Here is an 18,875-nt window from a genome sequence, read left to right as displayed (position 1 = left end):
TGTACAATGTCTAACGCATATCAAATACAAGTTGATTGTTTATCAATGTGTATTGTTTCCATATAAGACATTACCAAATTACACAATATTTCTAATATAGCTCATTAAGATATATATATATATATATATTCTTGTTTATGTTGTATAATTTGTATTTAATGAATAAATATAAACAGGATAATTAGTGTACGTTTAAAACAAAACGATTAAACTTGATTTGTACAATGTCGTTACTATGTTTACAAAGAAAAAGTTAAAAATTAACGTATATGTTGAATACAGAGTTGACCAAAAATTTTGAATTTTATTTAAAATACTATTGTAATTGTCTATATTATTACTAAGTTCGCTACAAACTTACAATTACCTTACTCAATTTAAAAAAAATAAAAAATGCATAAGTGAAGTCAGAATGACTTGCAATAATTTATATATGATATTCACATTATCACTGACAAACAATCCAAGGGTTGGCTCAGTTGGTTAAAGATGAGATAACTATTCTCTTGGTTACAGGTTCGAATCCCACGGGAGGAGAAATTATGATTATGCCTCCAGAATCAGAGCATATTGCTTAAATGTACCCGGTGCCCGAAGGGTAGCGACTGCTGGTTACCTACGATAAAAAAAGAATCAATATCTATTTTTACGCAACCGAGTATCAATCATGGTTGTAACATAAAATTAAATTATAAATTGTAAAGACTTATTATTGATATCATGATTTTTTTTCAAGAATTCGAAGAAAAAATAGTAATTATATCGTTATTTAAACCGTTTTTAGGTTTCTTTCATTACGACTCTAATATTTCATCATATACTAATTTGATAACATTGTATAATATTCTCCTAAAATTAAATATTTTTCAATTCGATAAAGTTTTATAAATATCAGTTGAACTGGTTAATTAATTCAAATTATTGAACAATATATTTTTTTTCTTTAAATAGTATAAAATGAATTGAATCAAATGCTACAATATAGTATATTAATAACTTTTATTTGAATAATTTAAAATATTAAAATAATTCAAAATATTTGTACAATATTATCTTGATCAATGAATATTACTTATCTAAAAGAATTCTTTTTAAAAATCTAGTTTTTTTAAACTGAAAAATGAAAAGTAAATCAAGTTAATATATCATCGTAGTTTTAACAAATATCGTGAGATCTCATATAAAATTTTGAATATTTTTAAAATCGGGACAACTCCCAAAAATAATAATGTGCTACCATTTAAGTTAGTAATTTTAATACAAATAATCAATTGACTTGATCCTATAAAGACCTTAACCACATTAATATATATTAATATAAGATTTTAAAAATTAATTCACATTATTGGTAGAATATTCTCGTCGAGCTTGTAATTTAAATATACTAAACGTAGAATGTGACGATATTTTTCGGCCGAGTCATGTAGTCAAATTTCGGGTATTTTTTAACAATAGGCCAAGTTATAACTTTAAATTCAAATTAAACTAATCTATTGACTTATTATAATTCGAACTTATAAATATGCAATACCGATATAGATTATTTATATATATAAGCAATTCTATTTTCAATATTTTTTTTAAAAGTATACATGTACATTTTAATTACTTTTTATAATAAAAAATATGTTAAAAATATATGATATATATTTTCAAACTAAAAAATAATTAATAAATAAGATAATAATCCATTTATGTACTATATTTAACTTTATATCTGGAATTCATTTTTTAAAAATTAGCTGTTCAAATATTCAAGTAATTATCTTTTTTTTTGCGGAATTCAAGTAACTATTTTTAAAGTTAAATAAAATATTTATTTAACACACTTACATATTATGTGTATGATATAAAACATATGACAATATGGTGTAGTAGTATGAGGTTGTTTAGGTGAATGAAATATCTTGACTTTGATTTTTACGAACCATATTTTTTATATAAATATTAAAAACAGGCACAATATTAAAAACATGGGTAATTTAGTCTGATTAACCCTTTGTTCTCGTATTATATATAGAAGAGATTGTTGATTATAAAATATCTACATTATACTAAAACAAAGTACGGCTTACATCATCATATCTCCATTAAGAACTTACGTCGTCAAATCCATGTGTCAAACTCTCATCAATTTTGCTATGTTATCTTCCACTAACAATCTCTTCTCATTTAATTTACTTTCAACGTCTCTGTTTCATTTATTACCTCCACTAATTCTCTCTCTCACCCATCTCTAATTTCTCTCTTATCTATTTCTCATTCTTCTTTTTTCTCATTTTTATATTTTTAAATTAATAATTTTTAAATAGTTTTATTTTCTTCACTAATTTTATTTTATTCAAAATTATTTTTATTTACTCCAATATTCATTATTATATTTTAATATTTAATAAAAAGTTGATAATCAATATTTGTAATTTGGGTAATATTAAATTTTGAGTTTCTGTGTTTATAATTTCATTCTACTCTCTCGTTATTATGTATTAAAAAATATTATATTAATATATATAATTCAAATTAAGATATTTCAAAATAATTTTTTTAAAAATAATTATAATATAACCGCTACTAATCTAGTCATGTAACTATACAGAGAGCAAGAAGCATTTTAGGTCCATATCTCAGAACCCCCAACAAACCCAGCGATCAAAATAAAAATATACATATCAGAGAAATCAAGCAAAAATGGAGAAGTCAGAGAGTGTAGTAGTAGCTTCAGCAGCACCAATTGTATCCGAAGAAGATGAGCAAGATTCAAAAGAATCAGTTCTTCAAAGATACTTTCTACAAGAATGGGAGCAAGTCAAGTCCATTCTTCACACTATCATTTCTAATGGCCGTCTCATCGATCTCTCCTCCGTCCGCAAAATCCGATCCATTGTTAGTTACTTCGACTCCGACTCGAGTATTTTATTCATTTATCGAGATTATAAATATACTGTCCGTATAGCATTTTACTAATTATAGCACCGGGATTTTACGAATTCGTTTATGTAAGTGTTTATGTATTGGTAATGTGATACCTAATAGTTGTGGAATTGTAGGATTTTATTCATTAATCGAGATTAAAGTACGGAAAATATTTGCTAACTAGAGCACTTGTTTAATTAGTTTGTTATTGTATCTGTTTGTGAATGTAGGTAATGTGTTTATGTGATGTGACGAGAACTTCCTTTCTGACAATGGTATCGGATAATTTTTTTATTATCGGAGAATTTGGTTATTTATGGAGTTTGGAAGTACACAGTCTTTGTTATGTTAGGACTGAGAAATATGTTACTAACTAGAGCACTGAGTTTTTCGTAAAATTAGGTAATGTACATGTGCGTATGTGAAGGTAGTGTGATATGATGAGAAAGTTAGGTATGTAGAATTACTGTTTATGTAGTGTGTTTGTGTCTGTATAAGTTATGTTCCTTTGTAGTTAAAGTTGGATCGTGTTTTTGAGAGGTGATAGTAAAAGAGGTTTTCTAGGTGTTTGACAAAATGAGGGATTGAGAAATTTTGGTAATTTAGAAAGTGATGAATGAGAGCTCGTCAAGTCTATTGTTGGTGACATCTTTAGCTGTATAATATTCAAATTATCGTTTTTCGGTAAGTTAATTTGTACATTTGTTATATATATAGACACACACACTCACATTATGTTCATATAGAGTTGTATATGTAATGTGTGGAGCTGTTTATAAAATGTGATGGTGAGGTATGGTAAGTGTTTGAGAAACTGAGTGAATGAGAGAATTTTTCGTTCTTGCTTTTCTAAATCAATTTATTGTTAAATTAGTATATCTTTAAAATTGACGCAAATGTGGTACCGTTGTTTATGTTCTAGTTCTATATCATTGCTTTGTAAATACTTCAATATCATTAAGCATTTAATAATGAACTATCTGCTTGCTCCCTCTATCCTTCATTTCAGCAAGTACTTTCTCAGAATCTTCCCAAATCCAATGATGCTAAATACACGTTACAGGTGGAAAGGACTGGAGTTACTTCTGCTTCCAACATCTTGTTCTAAACAATCATTGCATAGTCAAAAGCTCCATACTGGCTATATGCACTAATCAATGTATTAAAGTGTCCCTCTTAGCAACAAAACATGTTCTCTGTATTTCTTTAAAACACCAGACTTCTGTATTTATACCACTCTGCCCAAACACTGCAGAAGTTTATTCCAGGTGACCATATCCGGAGACTAACCAGAAAGCATAATCTATTCAAAAACCTTCACATTACATTCCAATTCCCCCTGTTACCATGCATCTTAATCAGGGCACTAAAGGTGCAGATATTCGGATTGCAGCCTGCACTTTTCATCTCTTTGTAAACCCTTGTCGCAGCCTCATCTTTGCCAGCCTTCTCAAAACCTGGCAATAACGTAGTATAAGTGAACACATCTGGCTTCATCCCTTTTTCCACCTTTTGATTTTTAAACTTCACTGCCTTATCCAACATGCCGTTCTAGCAAAAGCTGAAATTAGCAAATTGTAAGTAACAACACTAGGCAATAAACCATGAAATTCCATCTCCTTTAAAATATTCAAAGCATCCTTAGGTCTCCAAGACTTCCCATATGCATTAATTAACGTATTGAAAGTAAACTTCTTAGGTGTAAATCCCGCTACCTTCATATCCTCAAAAATCTGTTGAGCTTCTTCATACAAAGACTCTCTTTATATTGAAACCACTGTACGTAGATACTATACATATGTTTTTGGTATTCAATTCTATGCAATGTGTTGACCTGAAATTCCAATTTTTCACAACTACTGACCCAACTTGGCCCAGTTCTGAATTACGAAATTAGCCTTCATAATTAGTTGATACCATCAATTACAGCAGTGCTTGAATATTGTTCATTTGTCTCAAGAGTCATAAACATGCACATGTTGTTCCTTTGATTGATTATAGTTTTGCCCGCTCTAGCAGAGAGATAATGTTAACATTCCTTATGTTGCATCCAGGCCTGCAATCATCTTCATTAAAAATATGTCTATCCATTCGAAGGAAAATATTTTAACTAGCATGCACATCTCTGCCACCTTCACTTTCTTACGTGCCACAAGTCCCATGTAATTTTAAAGAACTGTAATCATTGAAGCACACCAACACGTATTTACATCATCCACACATCTTAGGATAGATTATATAATCAGAAGAAACAGGCCAAATTCTTTCTATTCATCCTAAACCATTTATAGAGAGAGGCTTGGGATTTAATAGCCCGCTGTTTTTCTCTAGGATTTTGGTTGGAACTGTACCCTAAGCAATTAAACAAAAAAATCTGATTTCTGGCAGTGTAATATGCTTTGCATCATTATTTTATAGGCAGCCTGCAGCAGTCCCTTGTTAAGTAAGTTCCAGTTTCGCTTTTATCTTACACAAGTGCATGTCATCCTGTACAGGATTGAGAGATGAGCTAATAATTCTTGAGTTCAGGGGTCATGGAACTATGACAAGGATAAATTATTTATCATGTGCATAAAGTTGTTACTATTTGGTGGAAGTTCATAATTGCTCTTTTGATCCGCTTTGCTGTTTGTTTGTGATCCATATCTTCTATTCACTACTATAAACTATAAGATAGGTATTTATCTTCTGTTTCTGTTGTTTACACATTCTATTTACTGGTTTTAATGATTATATTCTCGAGGAAAATATGAAGACGTAATTACCTTAATGTAGTATCTGTTGTTTGTTCTTATTATAAAATATCTGCATTCTGCAGATGGACAAGTATCAGGAACAAGGCCAACTTCTTGAGCCATATCTGGAAAGCATAATTTCTCCTTTAATGTCCCTTGTCCGTTCAAAAACAATTGAACCAGGTCTAGCTAACAATGAAGTTCTTGAAGTGATTAAACCCTTATGTATTATAATCTACTCGTTAGTTACTGTTTGTGGTTACAAGGCTGTTATCAGGTTCTTCCCTCACCAGGTTTCTGATTTGGAATTTGCTGTATCTCTTTTGGAGAAATGCCACGACAAGAAAGCAGTGACGTCACTGAGGCAAGAAAGTACCGGTGAGATGGAGACAAAATGTGTAACGCTACTATGGTTATACATATTGGTCTTGGTTCCTTTTGATATCTCTTCTGTGGATACAAGTATGGCGGATAGCAACTATCTTGACGGAGATGATTCACCTCCACTAGTAATTAGGATACTGGGGTTCTCTAAAGATTACCTGTCAAATGCTGGTCCTATGCGCACCATGGCTGGGCTGCTCCTCTCAAGGCTTTTAACCCGCCCAGACATGATAAAGCCTTTTAACAGGTATGTATCTTATAAGTGACAATGATATAAATTGCATGCTACAGTATCTATGATAAAACTACGCAACTTTCTTTAAGCGATAACATCATGAAATAAGTATATTTAATGTATCTGTTTAGTCGAGTATGTCTACTTTGGGCAGCCCAAGCGATTAAGGAGCATACAGATTTTCGAATTTTCACTTGGCTGTAAACCTTCTGTTGCTTATTTTGTTGTTCTAGCTGACTGAGGATAAGAGTATGAGCTAAAATGCGTGAAGAAAAAATTAGTAATAGATTCTACCTGTAAATGAGTGCAGTGTAGATTATAACATCCAGTTTATAGAAGACATATTATATCATTTCATATGTCTTAAGGATTTATAAGAGCAAGCAATCATTAATGTCATATTAGATATATTTATTCTGTAAAATCATAGGCTTTTGTACCAGTGATAGTACTTCTTCTGCTTAAAGAAAAATATGTTTGATCACATGTTACATGCAGCAAGATTTTTTACAAAATGTAATAGTGCAATAAGTAGCATCCTGGAACAAAGAGAAATTCTACACGCACACCCAACACCTCTTGGTGTAGCGGTATCTCCCTCACTCCCTTTACGGGATGTCGAGGGTTTGAACATTGTCAAAGACAAGGTGGGTGTGTGAGTGTGTGTAACTAGCAAAAAAAGAAAAAAAAATTCTACACTCACTGACCTGCAAATTATGTTTGTTTCTGTTGGAGAAAGGAGAAATGGCTGTAGTGCATACTTAGATGAATAATTTAATTTCTTACAACCGTAATATGTTTTGACTTTTGAGTTAGTAAGTCATAACTTTTCTATTGTTGCTTAAGCCTTGATTAGAATTCTTTTCTATTCTTACCAGCTTTATTGAATGGACACATGATGTTCTTTCTTCTGTCACTGGAGATGCTCTACACCACTTTCAGTTACTTGGTGCTGTTGAAGCACTGGCAGCAATTTTTAAGGTTATTTTGAGCCTAATTCGTATTTAGTTTTGTTGTGCCTATTATATCTGATACATTCATGTATCTTTTTCTATAAAATTGGAAATGGGGAGTTTTAAAGCAAATATTTTTTTTGTGGAATCGTTGTAATGATATGCTAAGTTGGATGCCATCATACTAGATGATGTGGTTGGTTCTTGGTTGCAGTATCAAGGATTATTGGATTTGGTACCTTCTCGACATATTGTCTGAGATTAATAGACTTATAAAGTGATTAGCCTAGTGTTCTCTGTTGACAATAGCAAATAGAGCAACTTATTATGCACCGGAAGATTCTAAGCTGTGTTATGTAAAATACCTTTAGGACAAACTGAATATCTATTTTAATGTATGTTCAAACTTTAAAGATACTGTGGGAACTATATATATTTTTAGAGTATGAGTCCACAATCACAGTTCTTGTACGATGAAAGAAGCTTTTCTTTGTTGAGGTATTAGGCAATGTGCCCTAACTGAAAGGTATTCATCATGTCAATTTATGTGAATTTTGGACAGAGTAATTATATTGGGAGTTGGAAAAGAATCCCAAGCATTGGCAGTTTGACATGTGTTTAAGTGCTGGTTTATATTCCTATCTCCTCTTTTAAAATCATAATGAGCAGAATGCAAAGTGTATATGCCTACATTAATGATAGTTGTTTCTACTAAGCATTTGAGTATTCAAAACTAGATTAGCCTATTGCTTTTGGCAACATATTAACTTAAAAAGAAATGTAACAGATCTTTAGGATCCATACATTAGGATTTCTTTTTTCTTGCTTTGATTGTTTTTGTTGCAAAGGGTAGGAGCAAAGGGATATGTGATAAGATAACCATGAATTGACACCCCATGGTACAAAGATTGTGTGCAGTTTGTCTCCTCTGAGCCTTTCAATGGAGAAAGAATATTTTCTTATAGTATATAAATAGAAGTGAACAAAGAGGCAGTGCTCCAGCATCATCACACCTTCACCCTCCAGCAAAAGTTCTAGGGTTCAAGTCTTGGTGAGACAAGTATGCATGCTTAGGGTTGCGGACCCACCTTAAAAAACCCCTTACCTTTTTAAAAGTACAAGTAATTAGAATATACTGTTATTTTTTACTTGTCAGTCATCTTCCACCAGTAATAGCTATTTTAGGCTAAATGCTGGACCCTATATGTGAAAACCGAACGTAGAAAATAAAGTAAAAGCACTATACGAATGCTCCATTAGCAAAAGTTCAGAAGTTTAATTAGCAAAAAGAGAAAAAATTGCAGAAGGTAATCGGTAAAAAAACACAGAAGTTTATTAGGAAAAAAGCAGCACCAAATTTAATCCAGGAAAAATCCCAATGCTTTACCCCTTTTCCCCACTGAAATTTATTAATATGTCTTTTGCGGTTATTTGTCTTTGGATCACACAACGCTTTTCCTTTGAATCGTAGGTTGGCAGCAGGAGACTGTTAACTGATGCAGTTGCTGCTGTCTGGAGTGATTCGTCTGTTCTGATCAAGTCTGCTGGAGCAGCACGGAGCCCCTTACTAAGGAAGTATTTGGTGAAATTGACTCAGCGGATTGGGCTTGTTAGCCTTCCTCATCGTTCACCATCCTGGCGCTATGTGGTTAGATGTCATATCTACGTTGCACTATGAATTTGTATATGTTTCTTTTTGCACCTATTAATGTTTTTAATCACTGATATGCTTAAATTTCCAAACAAATGTGGACTATTTCTTGTTATAATCTGGTTGCTGAATTTTTGACGTGTTAATTCTGTTTAGTACTGAGCTATAACCCGTTGATACTTTAATCCAGTGTTAATTATATGTTCTAATATTTTATGTGGTGTATGCTGATATACATCTGGGTGTTTAACTTTAGGGTATGCTTTCTCAATCCCGTTTCTTGTTGTAGACAAAATTTAAGACACTTGGAGAGAGTCCTCTATCCGTGTCTCGTACAAATAGCTACGGTGTGGATCTGGATTCCAACAATTTATCCGTTGAAGAGTGCATGAACGAGGAAATGGATGTTCCTGAAATCGTAGAAGAGATAATTGAGTTATTGCTTTCCGGACTGAGAGATACAGTAAGTTAGAGAGTACAAATCTTCTTGGTATGAACTTCCATTCGATGTAAAATATCGAAATTGTTCTAGTATAAAATGTTATTATATATATAATTATTAGAAGGCGTATAATATAATAATTCTAAGATTGACTTTCTCATTCTTCCTTTCATGGTTATGCCGTGATATCCATATATTTGAAGTTTAAGATTTTTGACATTTGGAAAAATTGTTATTGTATCGAATCAATACACACATACACACACACACACACACACATATATAGATATATATATAGATATATTAATACTGCCATTTGGCTAAAACTTTATTTGCAGAGTTTCGTTTGAAATGGATATAAAACACTATTCTTAGTTTTCTATATTTTTTGCTTCAAATGTGGGTAGACCGTATTTATTAAGACTGGAAAGAATTGCATGCGTCCTCGGTGTTATTTGAGGTCATGTTTTAATATCTCGGAGCAGCAATCTCCATAGACATTGACATTGTCCTCATGATTGTGTACTAAACAGATGGTGATTGTAAAACAAGTAGTAGGAGTATCTAATTAGTCATTTGTCTCTGATCTTAAATGTATTTTCTGTTATGATTATTGATACATTAGGATACTGTTGTGCGCTGGTCTGCTGCAAAAGGTATTGGTCGCATTACTTCATCTCTGACGTTTTCCCTCTCAGATGAAGTTCTTTCATCTGTGCTGGAGCTGTTTTCACCAGGCGAGGTATGTTGAAGCAATTGTGTTATATGTGTTCTTGTACACTTATCTCTATTGATACTTATAGTATCATTTTCTTATATTCTTACTTTTTAAATGATAAATAGAATTATAATATAGAGTGCTCGGTAGGCTCTCATATCAAATTTCACATTTATGTTATAAATTTTTTGCTATTACAAAGGGAGATGGTTCCTGGCATGGGGGATGCTTGGCGTTGGCTGAACTGGCACGTAGAGGATTACTCCTACCCATCAGTCTTCCTAAAGTATTACCTGTTGTTATTAAGGTCTGTTCTTTATTTTTATCTTTATCTGCACACAAAATATCTCAATTTTAAGCCATGATACCGTGCTACTATTTTGTGGTCCTTGTACTTTTTAAGGGGTAGTGGTTGGCTGCTATAGGCGTCCCTCATGTAAATGATCTTGTGTATAATTCTTAACACCCTGTTAATATTATACTGCAGAATTTTACGTTCTTACAAAGAGAGAAACTAGAGATGGAGAATATTGACTGATAAATTGTGTAAAAGATGTAATTCAGGGGTATTGGTTGTTTTTGTACACAACTACAGATTAGCAATGTTTAATGGTTTTCATGTTCTTCAGAGACTCTTATAGATAGGTCACTGTGTATTGACTGGAGGTTCTGAATTCTACATGAGATATAAATAAAATGTTAAAAAGCTTGAGTCATGACAAATACATTCAAGCTGTGTAGAATTAGACTATATCAGTATAGAGGTTTAATGAACTCTACATGGTTATCCGTGAGAAGTCAACAACACACAGTTTTTTGTTTTGTTAGAAGTTAGAACTAAGGACAACAATATTCTATAAATTCTACCTGGTTATTCTTGTAATGTCAGCTACACACTTTTTTTTTGTTGTCATAACAGAAGACAGCACACGCTATTCTTTGTTTGTAGTCTTAGATTTTAATATTTAGTATGCTTGTTTGCTTTGCGCAAATACATTCATCATTACATCCCGGAAGTTAAAGTAAAGTTCATTGAGGCAGGCATTGCATTATGATATTCGAAGGGGACCACATAGTGTTGGGTCTCATGTGCGTGATGCAGCAGCCTATGTTTGTTGGGCTTTTGGTCGTGCATATGCTCACACTGACATGAAAAGCATCCTGGAACAGCTTGCTCCTCACCTATTAACAGTTGCATGCTATGACCGCGAGGTGATATCATTATATCATATCTCTAATGTTTATGTTTTCTACCAAATGTTTACTGGTTTTCAAAGTTAAATTTGATAATCTCTCAACACTTTATCAATACTCTGTGATTAGGTTAATTGTAGACGAGCAGCAGCAGCTGCTTTTCAGGAGAATGTTGGTAGACAGGGGAGTTATCCTCATGGTATTGACATAGTTAATACCGCCGATTATTTTGCATTGTCATCACGTGTAAATGCTTATCTTCATGTTGCTGCCAGTATTGCTCAATATGACGGTTACCTTTATCCGTTCATGGAGGACCTTCTATACAACAAGATCTGTCACTGGGTAGGTTTCTACCTTACAATTTGGGTTCTCCCTGGTTTCTGAAATTTTTTGAGGTTGAACAAATGATTTTAACCGTAAGCCTTCTAGGTTTGTTTTATATATGCCCCTAACTTCAATTCTCCCACCCGCTTCCCCCTTCCTGTTTTCTAGTGGATGACAGGTCATTGATGATAAGACACAAAATTGTAATCTTGCACTTGTTCATAGTAAAAACCAATTGGATTGTGCGAACCAAACGGGTTAAATGGGTAAACTGAATGGAGGCTACTGATGGATCTAGAAAATAAAGATTACACAATTGTAGTTGTCTGATACCCCATTTCAAGTTTAATGTATTAAGGGGCTTAAGTTTGCTCTTTCCATTTGATTAGTAGTGAAGGTTTCATCTGTTTTTGGTTGTGTATTTCTGTTATCTAATGTTCGAGATATTATATATAAATTTATGGGCAAGCATTTACTTACTGAAAAATGTATGTAATTCTTGCTTGAAGTTATTGATGCATCATTTACTGTTTTTGAATGTGTATTACGTGACCTACGTCTTATCTATATGCTTATATTTACGGGTAAAACTTTATTGACTTAAACTGTTATTTGATCACTATCAGGATATAGGGTTAAGAGAGCTTGCTTCAAGTGCACTTTCTGTACTTGTAAAATATGATCCTGACTATTCTGCAAATTTCATTTTGGAGAAAGTAATTCCTTGCACCCTCTCATCTGACTTGTGCATGCGTCATGGTGCAACATTAGCTGCCGGAGAACTTGTTTTAGCTCTGCACAAGTGTGGTTATATTCTTAACACAGGTAATGGTCATTCCCTTGCCCTAAGCAATGTGCCAGAATTCGAATGATGCATTTTAATTCTTCTGAGTTTGATCACCATTTCATAATATTCAATTTTTATAGTTAAAGCCCGTCTGGCATTGCTTACTCAGCTTTCGGGCCAAAAGCAGCTTTTACAAAAGCTATTATAATTATTTTTAAGGATAAAAATGACATCAACCTTCAACTTTTTTTTTTAAAAAAAAAACCTATTGGTAGTCGGTATTAACCTTTCGGTTGAAACTTTTATCATCTATGAACCAAACACTTAGGCAGGGCATTGTATGAGTGTACCTGATTTCGTAGTTAGGTTAACTGTTTTAAAGTAGATAGAGAGCATGTTTTGTTGTTTGTACCTGCGAGCTCTTATAAGTTTTCTTTTTTCTATATTACCCTTCTTTAATGTAAAGGGAGCGTAGAGGGGTCATCAATTATAAAATGGAGTGAGAATTTGCTGTTTTAGATTTTTTACATAATGGCCTCATTAGTCTTTCCTACTGATTCTAACGCTTAGCATGCAGATAAGCAGAAAAGTATTGCTGGTATGGTACCTGCAATTGAGAAAGCACGGTTATATCGCGGAAAGGGTGGAGAGATTATGCGTTCTGCAGTTTCCCGCTTCATTGAATGTATATCTTTGTCAAACATTTCTTTGCCAGAAAAAATAATGCACAGTCTACTTGAAACTCTGAATGAAAATATGAGGCATCCTAATAGTCAGATTCAGGTCTTTCCTTGGTTAACTAATGAACTCTTGGGCTAAACTTCACTGACATTTTCTCACCATGCCTCCAAGTATAAATTGATTTCCCTTTTTGGTTTGCAGAATGTGGCTGTTGAAGCCTTTAAACACTTTGTTCAAGCATACCTTGGTAAGACAACTAATAAAGGTGCCTTTGATATCACTTCAAAATACTTGGAACATCTGACTGATGCCAATGTTGCTGTAAGAAGAGGATCTGCATTGGCAATTGGTTCTTTGCCCATGGAGTTTTTGGTGACAAACTGGAAGTCAGTACTTTCAAAGTTGTGCAGTTCTTGTGCAGTTGAGGTACCTTCTTCTGCTTTGTGCAAAGATCTGACTCTTTCTTCTTGTTGCCTCTACAGAATTCTCCTTATCAGATGTTTGTTAAGGTAGGTTAAAAATGAATAATAATATATGTAAGAAAAGAAAGAGAATTAAATCAGTTAAACAGATTTATAGAAAAATGACGAAAATTGAAATGGTGAGATGTGGAGATGGAATGATAAAATCAAACTCAGCAATAATATACCTACATGTGTATGACGTTACTGGTCTCTTCCCTAATATAATTCTAATTCACATGGGGGAACTCATGGATTAAAACTTATTGGGATGTGAATTCTTAAAGCTGTATGTGTATAGATACAATAAATAAGACCAGGTTTTGCCCTGAAGATATAGGGTTGTTTAATTCATGGCACTTCAACCTGGATAATGGGAATATTAATGTGTCTTATGCTTGTTTGAGGGGATTGGTTGAATTAATAAAGTCATTCTCGTTAAGTAATTCACTCATTCCCACTTACCCCATAGGATTCCGTATACTTTTCATTTTTGATCTCCACTCCCACAGATGCTTCCTTATAATTTATGACCATATGCTGTTCAATTTAAATCAGTAACTACCCGAACACACTTTCCTCTGTGATTTGTAAAGAATTCTTTAAATTATGTGACAACGTAAATGAACAAATGTTGCATGTACTAGGAGAAACCAGAAGACAGGGATGCTGAAGCACGGGTTAATGCTGTTAAAGGACTTGTCTCAGCATGTAAAACTTTATGTGATACCAAAGGATGTTCACAGTTTCTTCCTGAGAAAGATATAGTATCTTTGTATCTTATGATCAGGAATGAAGTGATGCAGAGTTTACTCGGAGCTCTTGAAGATTACTCAGTGGATAACAGAGGTGACGTAGGCTCTTGGATTCGCGAGGCTGCAATGCATGGACTTGAGAAGTGTACATATATTCTATGTAGGAAAGATTTATCTGTTTCCCAAAGAAAGTCCCAAGGTAGCGATTCTCAGGATCAAAGTACGGGACAGGTAATCGGAAATGACCAAGTTCAACCATTATTTGATTCAAATATCGCTGCAAGTGTAGTTGGAGGCATTGCCAAACAAGCTGTTGAAAAGATGGATAAGATGAGAGAAATAGCTGCAAAGGTTCTTTATAGGATTTTATATAATGAATCAATTTTTGTCCCCTTCTTACCTCATAGGGAAAAGCTCGAGAAAGTTATTCCCAATGAAGCCAATATAAAGTGGGCCGTAAGTACACAAGAGTTAGTTCCTATATGTTTAAATAATGATATTTACAGAGTAAAATTTGACGGTAAAACTTTAATTTGGCTGCAGGTTCCTACAAACTCGTATTACCGCTTTGTTAAGTTATTACAGTTTAGTTGTTATAGTAAACACCTGGTGGCTGGAATAGTTATTTCCATTGGTGGCTTGCAAGAGTCTTTGAGAAAGACATCAGTAAGCGCTTTAATGGAGTACCTTCAAGCCACTGAAACTAAAGACTCAAAAGAAAGCTTCTCAAGGGAGCTGAATTTATGTCAGGACATTGTTTGGGTTCTCAATAAGTACAGAAAACGTGACAGAGTCATAATACCCACCTTAAAGGTACTGTAATCTCTCGAGTTGATCATTCTGATTCTTTATGTTTATACAATCATAACAACCCCCCCCCCCCTCCTTTCCCCCCACACACTCATAGATAATAATGATGTCATTGATATGTATGATTGGTGTAATATTGGCATGCCAGGTCTTTGGGGGCAACTAAATAATTGTTATATCACATTACTCAATTAACATTGTCCAAATAACATATCAAGCATCGGCTTATATGTAGTTATAATTTGAAGTTTTACTGTGGTTTCTTTATATTTACGGGTGAAAATATTTTGCAATCATATTGGTAATTGGGAAGAAATGAAATCTAATATATTAAAAAGGAAACATTTCTTGGGCATGTCATCATATAACTGGAGTGAGAATGTAAAGGTTGTTATTCCCCAAGAGCAAAGACATTACAGATCTCCAGATTACTACTCGTTGAATAGGGAAGGTCAGGTTCTGGCGTAAACTATTGATACCTGAGGGGAATAGTATATGACGCGTCTTTGCAATATTCATGCCTATTTTGTTATTTCCACAAATATTCATGCACAAAATAATGTCATTTCTCAAATATCCCTTCATGTTTCCTGAATGGTAAATAGTTATTCCAAATCAACATGCTCTTGAATTTATACTTCTATTTTGTTTCCAGACCATCGAGATTTTGTTCAGCAAAAGGGTTTTCCTAAACTTGGAGGTAATCATCTTATCCTCATGATGTTTCCCCTCTTTTGTTTTGGACTTCAGTTAAATTATTTTTGTTTCTGAGTGAAGTCTCTTTGTAATCGGTTGTATGTAGAAAGATATAGTCCTTACATGATATTTTTCATAAAAGATGAAGTCCTTACATGTATCATGATTCATGAGGGCAAAAGAATGATGATCCGTCGAATGTATTTAACTGAAACGGTTGGATTAGGTGAAAAGTCAAGGCATACATCGTATGGCATTTCATCAAGGATTCTACTTTCAGAGTATATGTGACTGATGCAGTCTTAGTCTTCATTGCTCTGACTACTCTTGTCTACTATTAACAAACTTGTTATACTTTTATAAAAATAATACTCCCTCCGTCCCTCCCATTTGTTTACATTTGGGTTGGACACGGAGGTTAAGAAAAATGATAAAGTAGTTGGGCAAAGTTAAAAAAGTGAGTAAAGTAGGGGGACCAATTAATATTATATGTATAAAGTGGGTATAGTGGAGAGAAGTAGGGGATGTAGTTACTTTTTGTATTATAAAAACTTTACTATTTTTGGAAATTTTTGAAATGTAAACAATTGCAAGGGATATCCCAAAAAGGAAAGTGTAAACAAATGGGAGGGACAGAGGGAGTATCTCATAGTCCCTTGAATACGATAAAGAAAATAAAATTATAGCTACCCTACATAGACTATAATGTAATATGTAACGAGTGAACATATTTCTATGTTCTCAAGTTTTTTACTTGAAAGCATAATTACAGAACAAATCTTTTTTTCTTTATTCAATTTCTCATGTTTCGGCTTCAGGCTCAAACTCCGATTTTTTGCGCTGGAGTTCTGGAATCACTTGCTCTTGAACTGAAGGGATCAAAGGACTTCTCTAAGTTATATGCTGGCATTGCCATACTTGGCTACATTGCTTCAATTGCAGAGCCTATCAACATTGAAGCCTTCTCTCATCTTCTTTCGTTCCTTTCCCATAGATACCCGAAGGTTTGTTCCACTTGTAAAATGTTATTTATTATCCTTCACATCCCGTTGAAGAGTTCAATATCAGTTTTATGCAGTACATTCAATGAAAATTCTTACAGTAACATGAATAGAATTCATTTAGCTTCATGTATAAGTTTGTGTCAGAAGTACTTTAAATTCCAACCGTTCATGTTGTAGCGAAGAGATTTAATTGGAAACTTTACATTCCTTCATCATACATATAACTCTGATTACAACTGTATCTTTTTTCTAGAAATCGTGAAAGTAGTATTCAGGTATTGGTGCCACAGGTTATCGATTAAACAACATTTTAATTGTGTGTACTGTTTCATGATTACGTTTGATTCAGATTCGCAAGGCTTGTGCTGAACAAGTATATCTCGTCCTTTTGCAAAATGACGAACTAATTGCTGAGGACAAAATAGAGACAGCACTTGAAATAATCTCTGAAACTTGCTGGGAAGGTGATGTCCAAGAAGCAAAGCAACGTAGATTAGAACTCTGCCATACAGCCAATATAGAGATTGGGCAACTTGTTAGTTGCAGAACTTCCAGTGAGGATGGGGAAAGGAGGCCAGCATCTACAGATGAAAATGCAACATACTCATCATTAGTAGGTTCTGCTGGGTTTTAACCATTCATGTGAAAATGCCAACTACTTTGTTTTGCCTAATATATCGTGCAGAGCAGTCTCATTTGATTTTTTTAGACCTGAAATGGAGAGCAAGAGAAGACAAAAGGATGATACTGAAGAGGGCATTCACAGTAGCAATGTTTGTAATTTTTTAATCATCAAACCACTTTTCTAATTGATTTTCTGTTTTTCTAAACTGAAACCAGTGTTGTTTGAGGTACCTTAAGGAATGGAAGATGTGTCAACAACTCAACATCCAAGAATCAAAACAAGAAAGTGGCTGTTGTATAACACAGGTGAACATTTTAGTGTATGTGTAATAGTATATATGGTTACGTTGTAGTGAGTCATGGTATATGTTTACGTTGTAGTAGCGAGTCATGGGTGACTAAAATTTTGAATTGCACATTTTCATTGCTTAAACTAGAAAAGGGGCAATCAGATTGACTTAGGAATTCTTTTGTTTTTTAGCTTATGAATCAATAGTTGTAATGATCATAATATTTTGAGATTGTAGTGATCATCATATTTTGAGATTCTTTATCATATCTACTCCAGGAGTAATTTGCGTCGGTGAAACAGTCAACTTTATTTTTCCACAATTTTGTGAATACATACTTTTGATTAAACTTTTATGTAGATAAGAGTTGTTTTAAATACTCCAATTTTAAGAGAATAATTTATACATAAAATTTGTACAATTTTTTTGATTTGTTTAATTAAATAATCTATACATAACTTAAATAAATAAAAAAATATTTGATATTATGATAATTAATATCACACGTGTACGCAAAGTCAAACTTATGAACAATTACCAGGACAATTTCGACACTATGAATATGCCAAACGTCATTGAATTAGGCTGATAAGTGATCAGCTGTATCAGCTACTACTCCAGTTTCTTCGAATCATAGCTACTAACAGAAACAGAGAGCAATAGACATTATCATTAGTGCTAAGCGAAATCGATTTCAACTAAGTAATTAAATATCACTAAAATGCCCGAAAAAAATGACGTGACAAGGCCAATTAAAGGAGCATTACCAGCTTCATTAAAACCATTAAAACCTGGCTCAAATTTTTTGATGCAATCATTGCTCGGAAGAGTTGTAGAAAAAAGATGCAAGTAATATCTATCGATCTCTGTGTTAAAAAATTAGGTAAAACTGCGCCTGCAGAATCATCCTCAGCTGAGGATCCTGCTGATGCAGGAGACCAATCGGGTAAGACCTCCATCTCCATGTATTGGAGAATACCTTTTCTGTTCAACTGATAAAATACATATTTGATAAAACTCGTCGTCTTCTATTCATTTAAGCAAACTCTGCTTCATGCTCCATGATAACTCCAATCTTTTCCGGGTCCTTTCCTTCTATCCGGATTCGTAAAGCTGTGGGATGTGTTCCTGCAAAACAGAACCCGAGGGGGTAGCAGACCCGCGCCGCCTCCGATGAGTAACCCCAAAACACCTTTTGATTATAGGCTTTTTATT

At 33.5% G+C, this 18,875-nt stretch overlaps 1 protein-coding gene across 4 annotated transcripts; it reads left to right on the top strand.

Moving 5' to 3' along the window:
• Positions 1-2,603: 2,603 nt before the first annotated feature.
• Positions 2,604-17,944, top strand: LOC141689909 (tubulin-folding cofactor D). 4 transcript variants are annotated; one of them, XM_074494434.1, is made up of 18 exons: positions 2,748-2,883; positions 5,409-5,590; positions 5,732-6,279; positions 7,146-7,248; positions 8,692-8,868; positions 9,161-9,334; positions 9,939-10,055; positions 10,234-10,338; positions 11,073-11,243; positions 11,355-11,570; positions 12,179-12,377; positions 12,917-13,122; positions 13,222-13,446; positions 14,129-14,692; positions 14,780-15,049; positions 15,702-15,746; positions 16,561-16,746; positions 17,096-17,944. In XM_074494434.1, the coding sequence occupies exons 3-18, from the start codon at positions 5,732-5,734 to the stop codon at positions 17,378-17,380; spliced, it is 3,591 nt and encodes a 1,196-aa protein (XP_074350535.1). In that variant the 5' UTR covers positions 2,748-2,883; positions 5,409-5,590; the 3' UTR covers positions 17,381-17,944. The 4 variants fall into 4 exon arrangements, with proteins under 4 accessions (XP_074350534.1, XP_074350535.1, XP_074350537.1 ...); XM_074494433.1 differs by lacking the exon at positions 5,409-5,590 and having other exon boundaries at positions 2,604-2,883; XM_074494436.1 differs by lacking the exons at positions 2,748-2,883; positions 5,409-5,590 and having other exon boundaries at positions 5,732-5,831; positions 5,942-6,279.
• Positions 17,945-18,875: the final 931 nt, after the last annotated feature.

The sequence above is a fragment of the Apium graveolens genome, chromosome 10, assembly GCF_009905375.1.
Source record: "Apium graveolens cultivar Ventura chromosome 10, ASM990537v1, whole genome shotgun sequence".
Lineage (NCBI taxonomy): Eukaryota > Viridiplantae > Streptophyta > Magnoliopsida > Apiales > Apiaceae > Apium > Apium graveolens.
Note: the sequence above shows the minus strand (reverse complement) of the source record. Positions and strands in the feature narration are given on the sequence as shown.

What these genes read in the sequence shown, in the direction of transcription:
- LOC141689909 (XM_074494433.1), top strand. Translation starts at nt 2,689, where the DNA reads ATGGAGAAGTCAGAGAGTGTAGTAGTAGCTTCAGCAGCACCAATTGTA. An exon ending in CACTGGCAGCAATTTTTAAG is followed by an intron (nt 7,249 to 8,691) that starts GTTATTTTGAGC and finishes TTTGAATCGTAG; the next exon opens with GTTGGCAGCAGGAGACTGTT. An exon ending in GGGTTTTCCTAAACTTGGAG is followed by an intron (nt 15,747 to 16,560) that starts GTAATCATCTTA and finishes TTTCGGCTTCAG; the next exon opens with GCTCAAACTCCGATTTTTTG.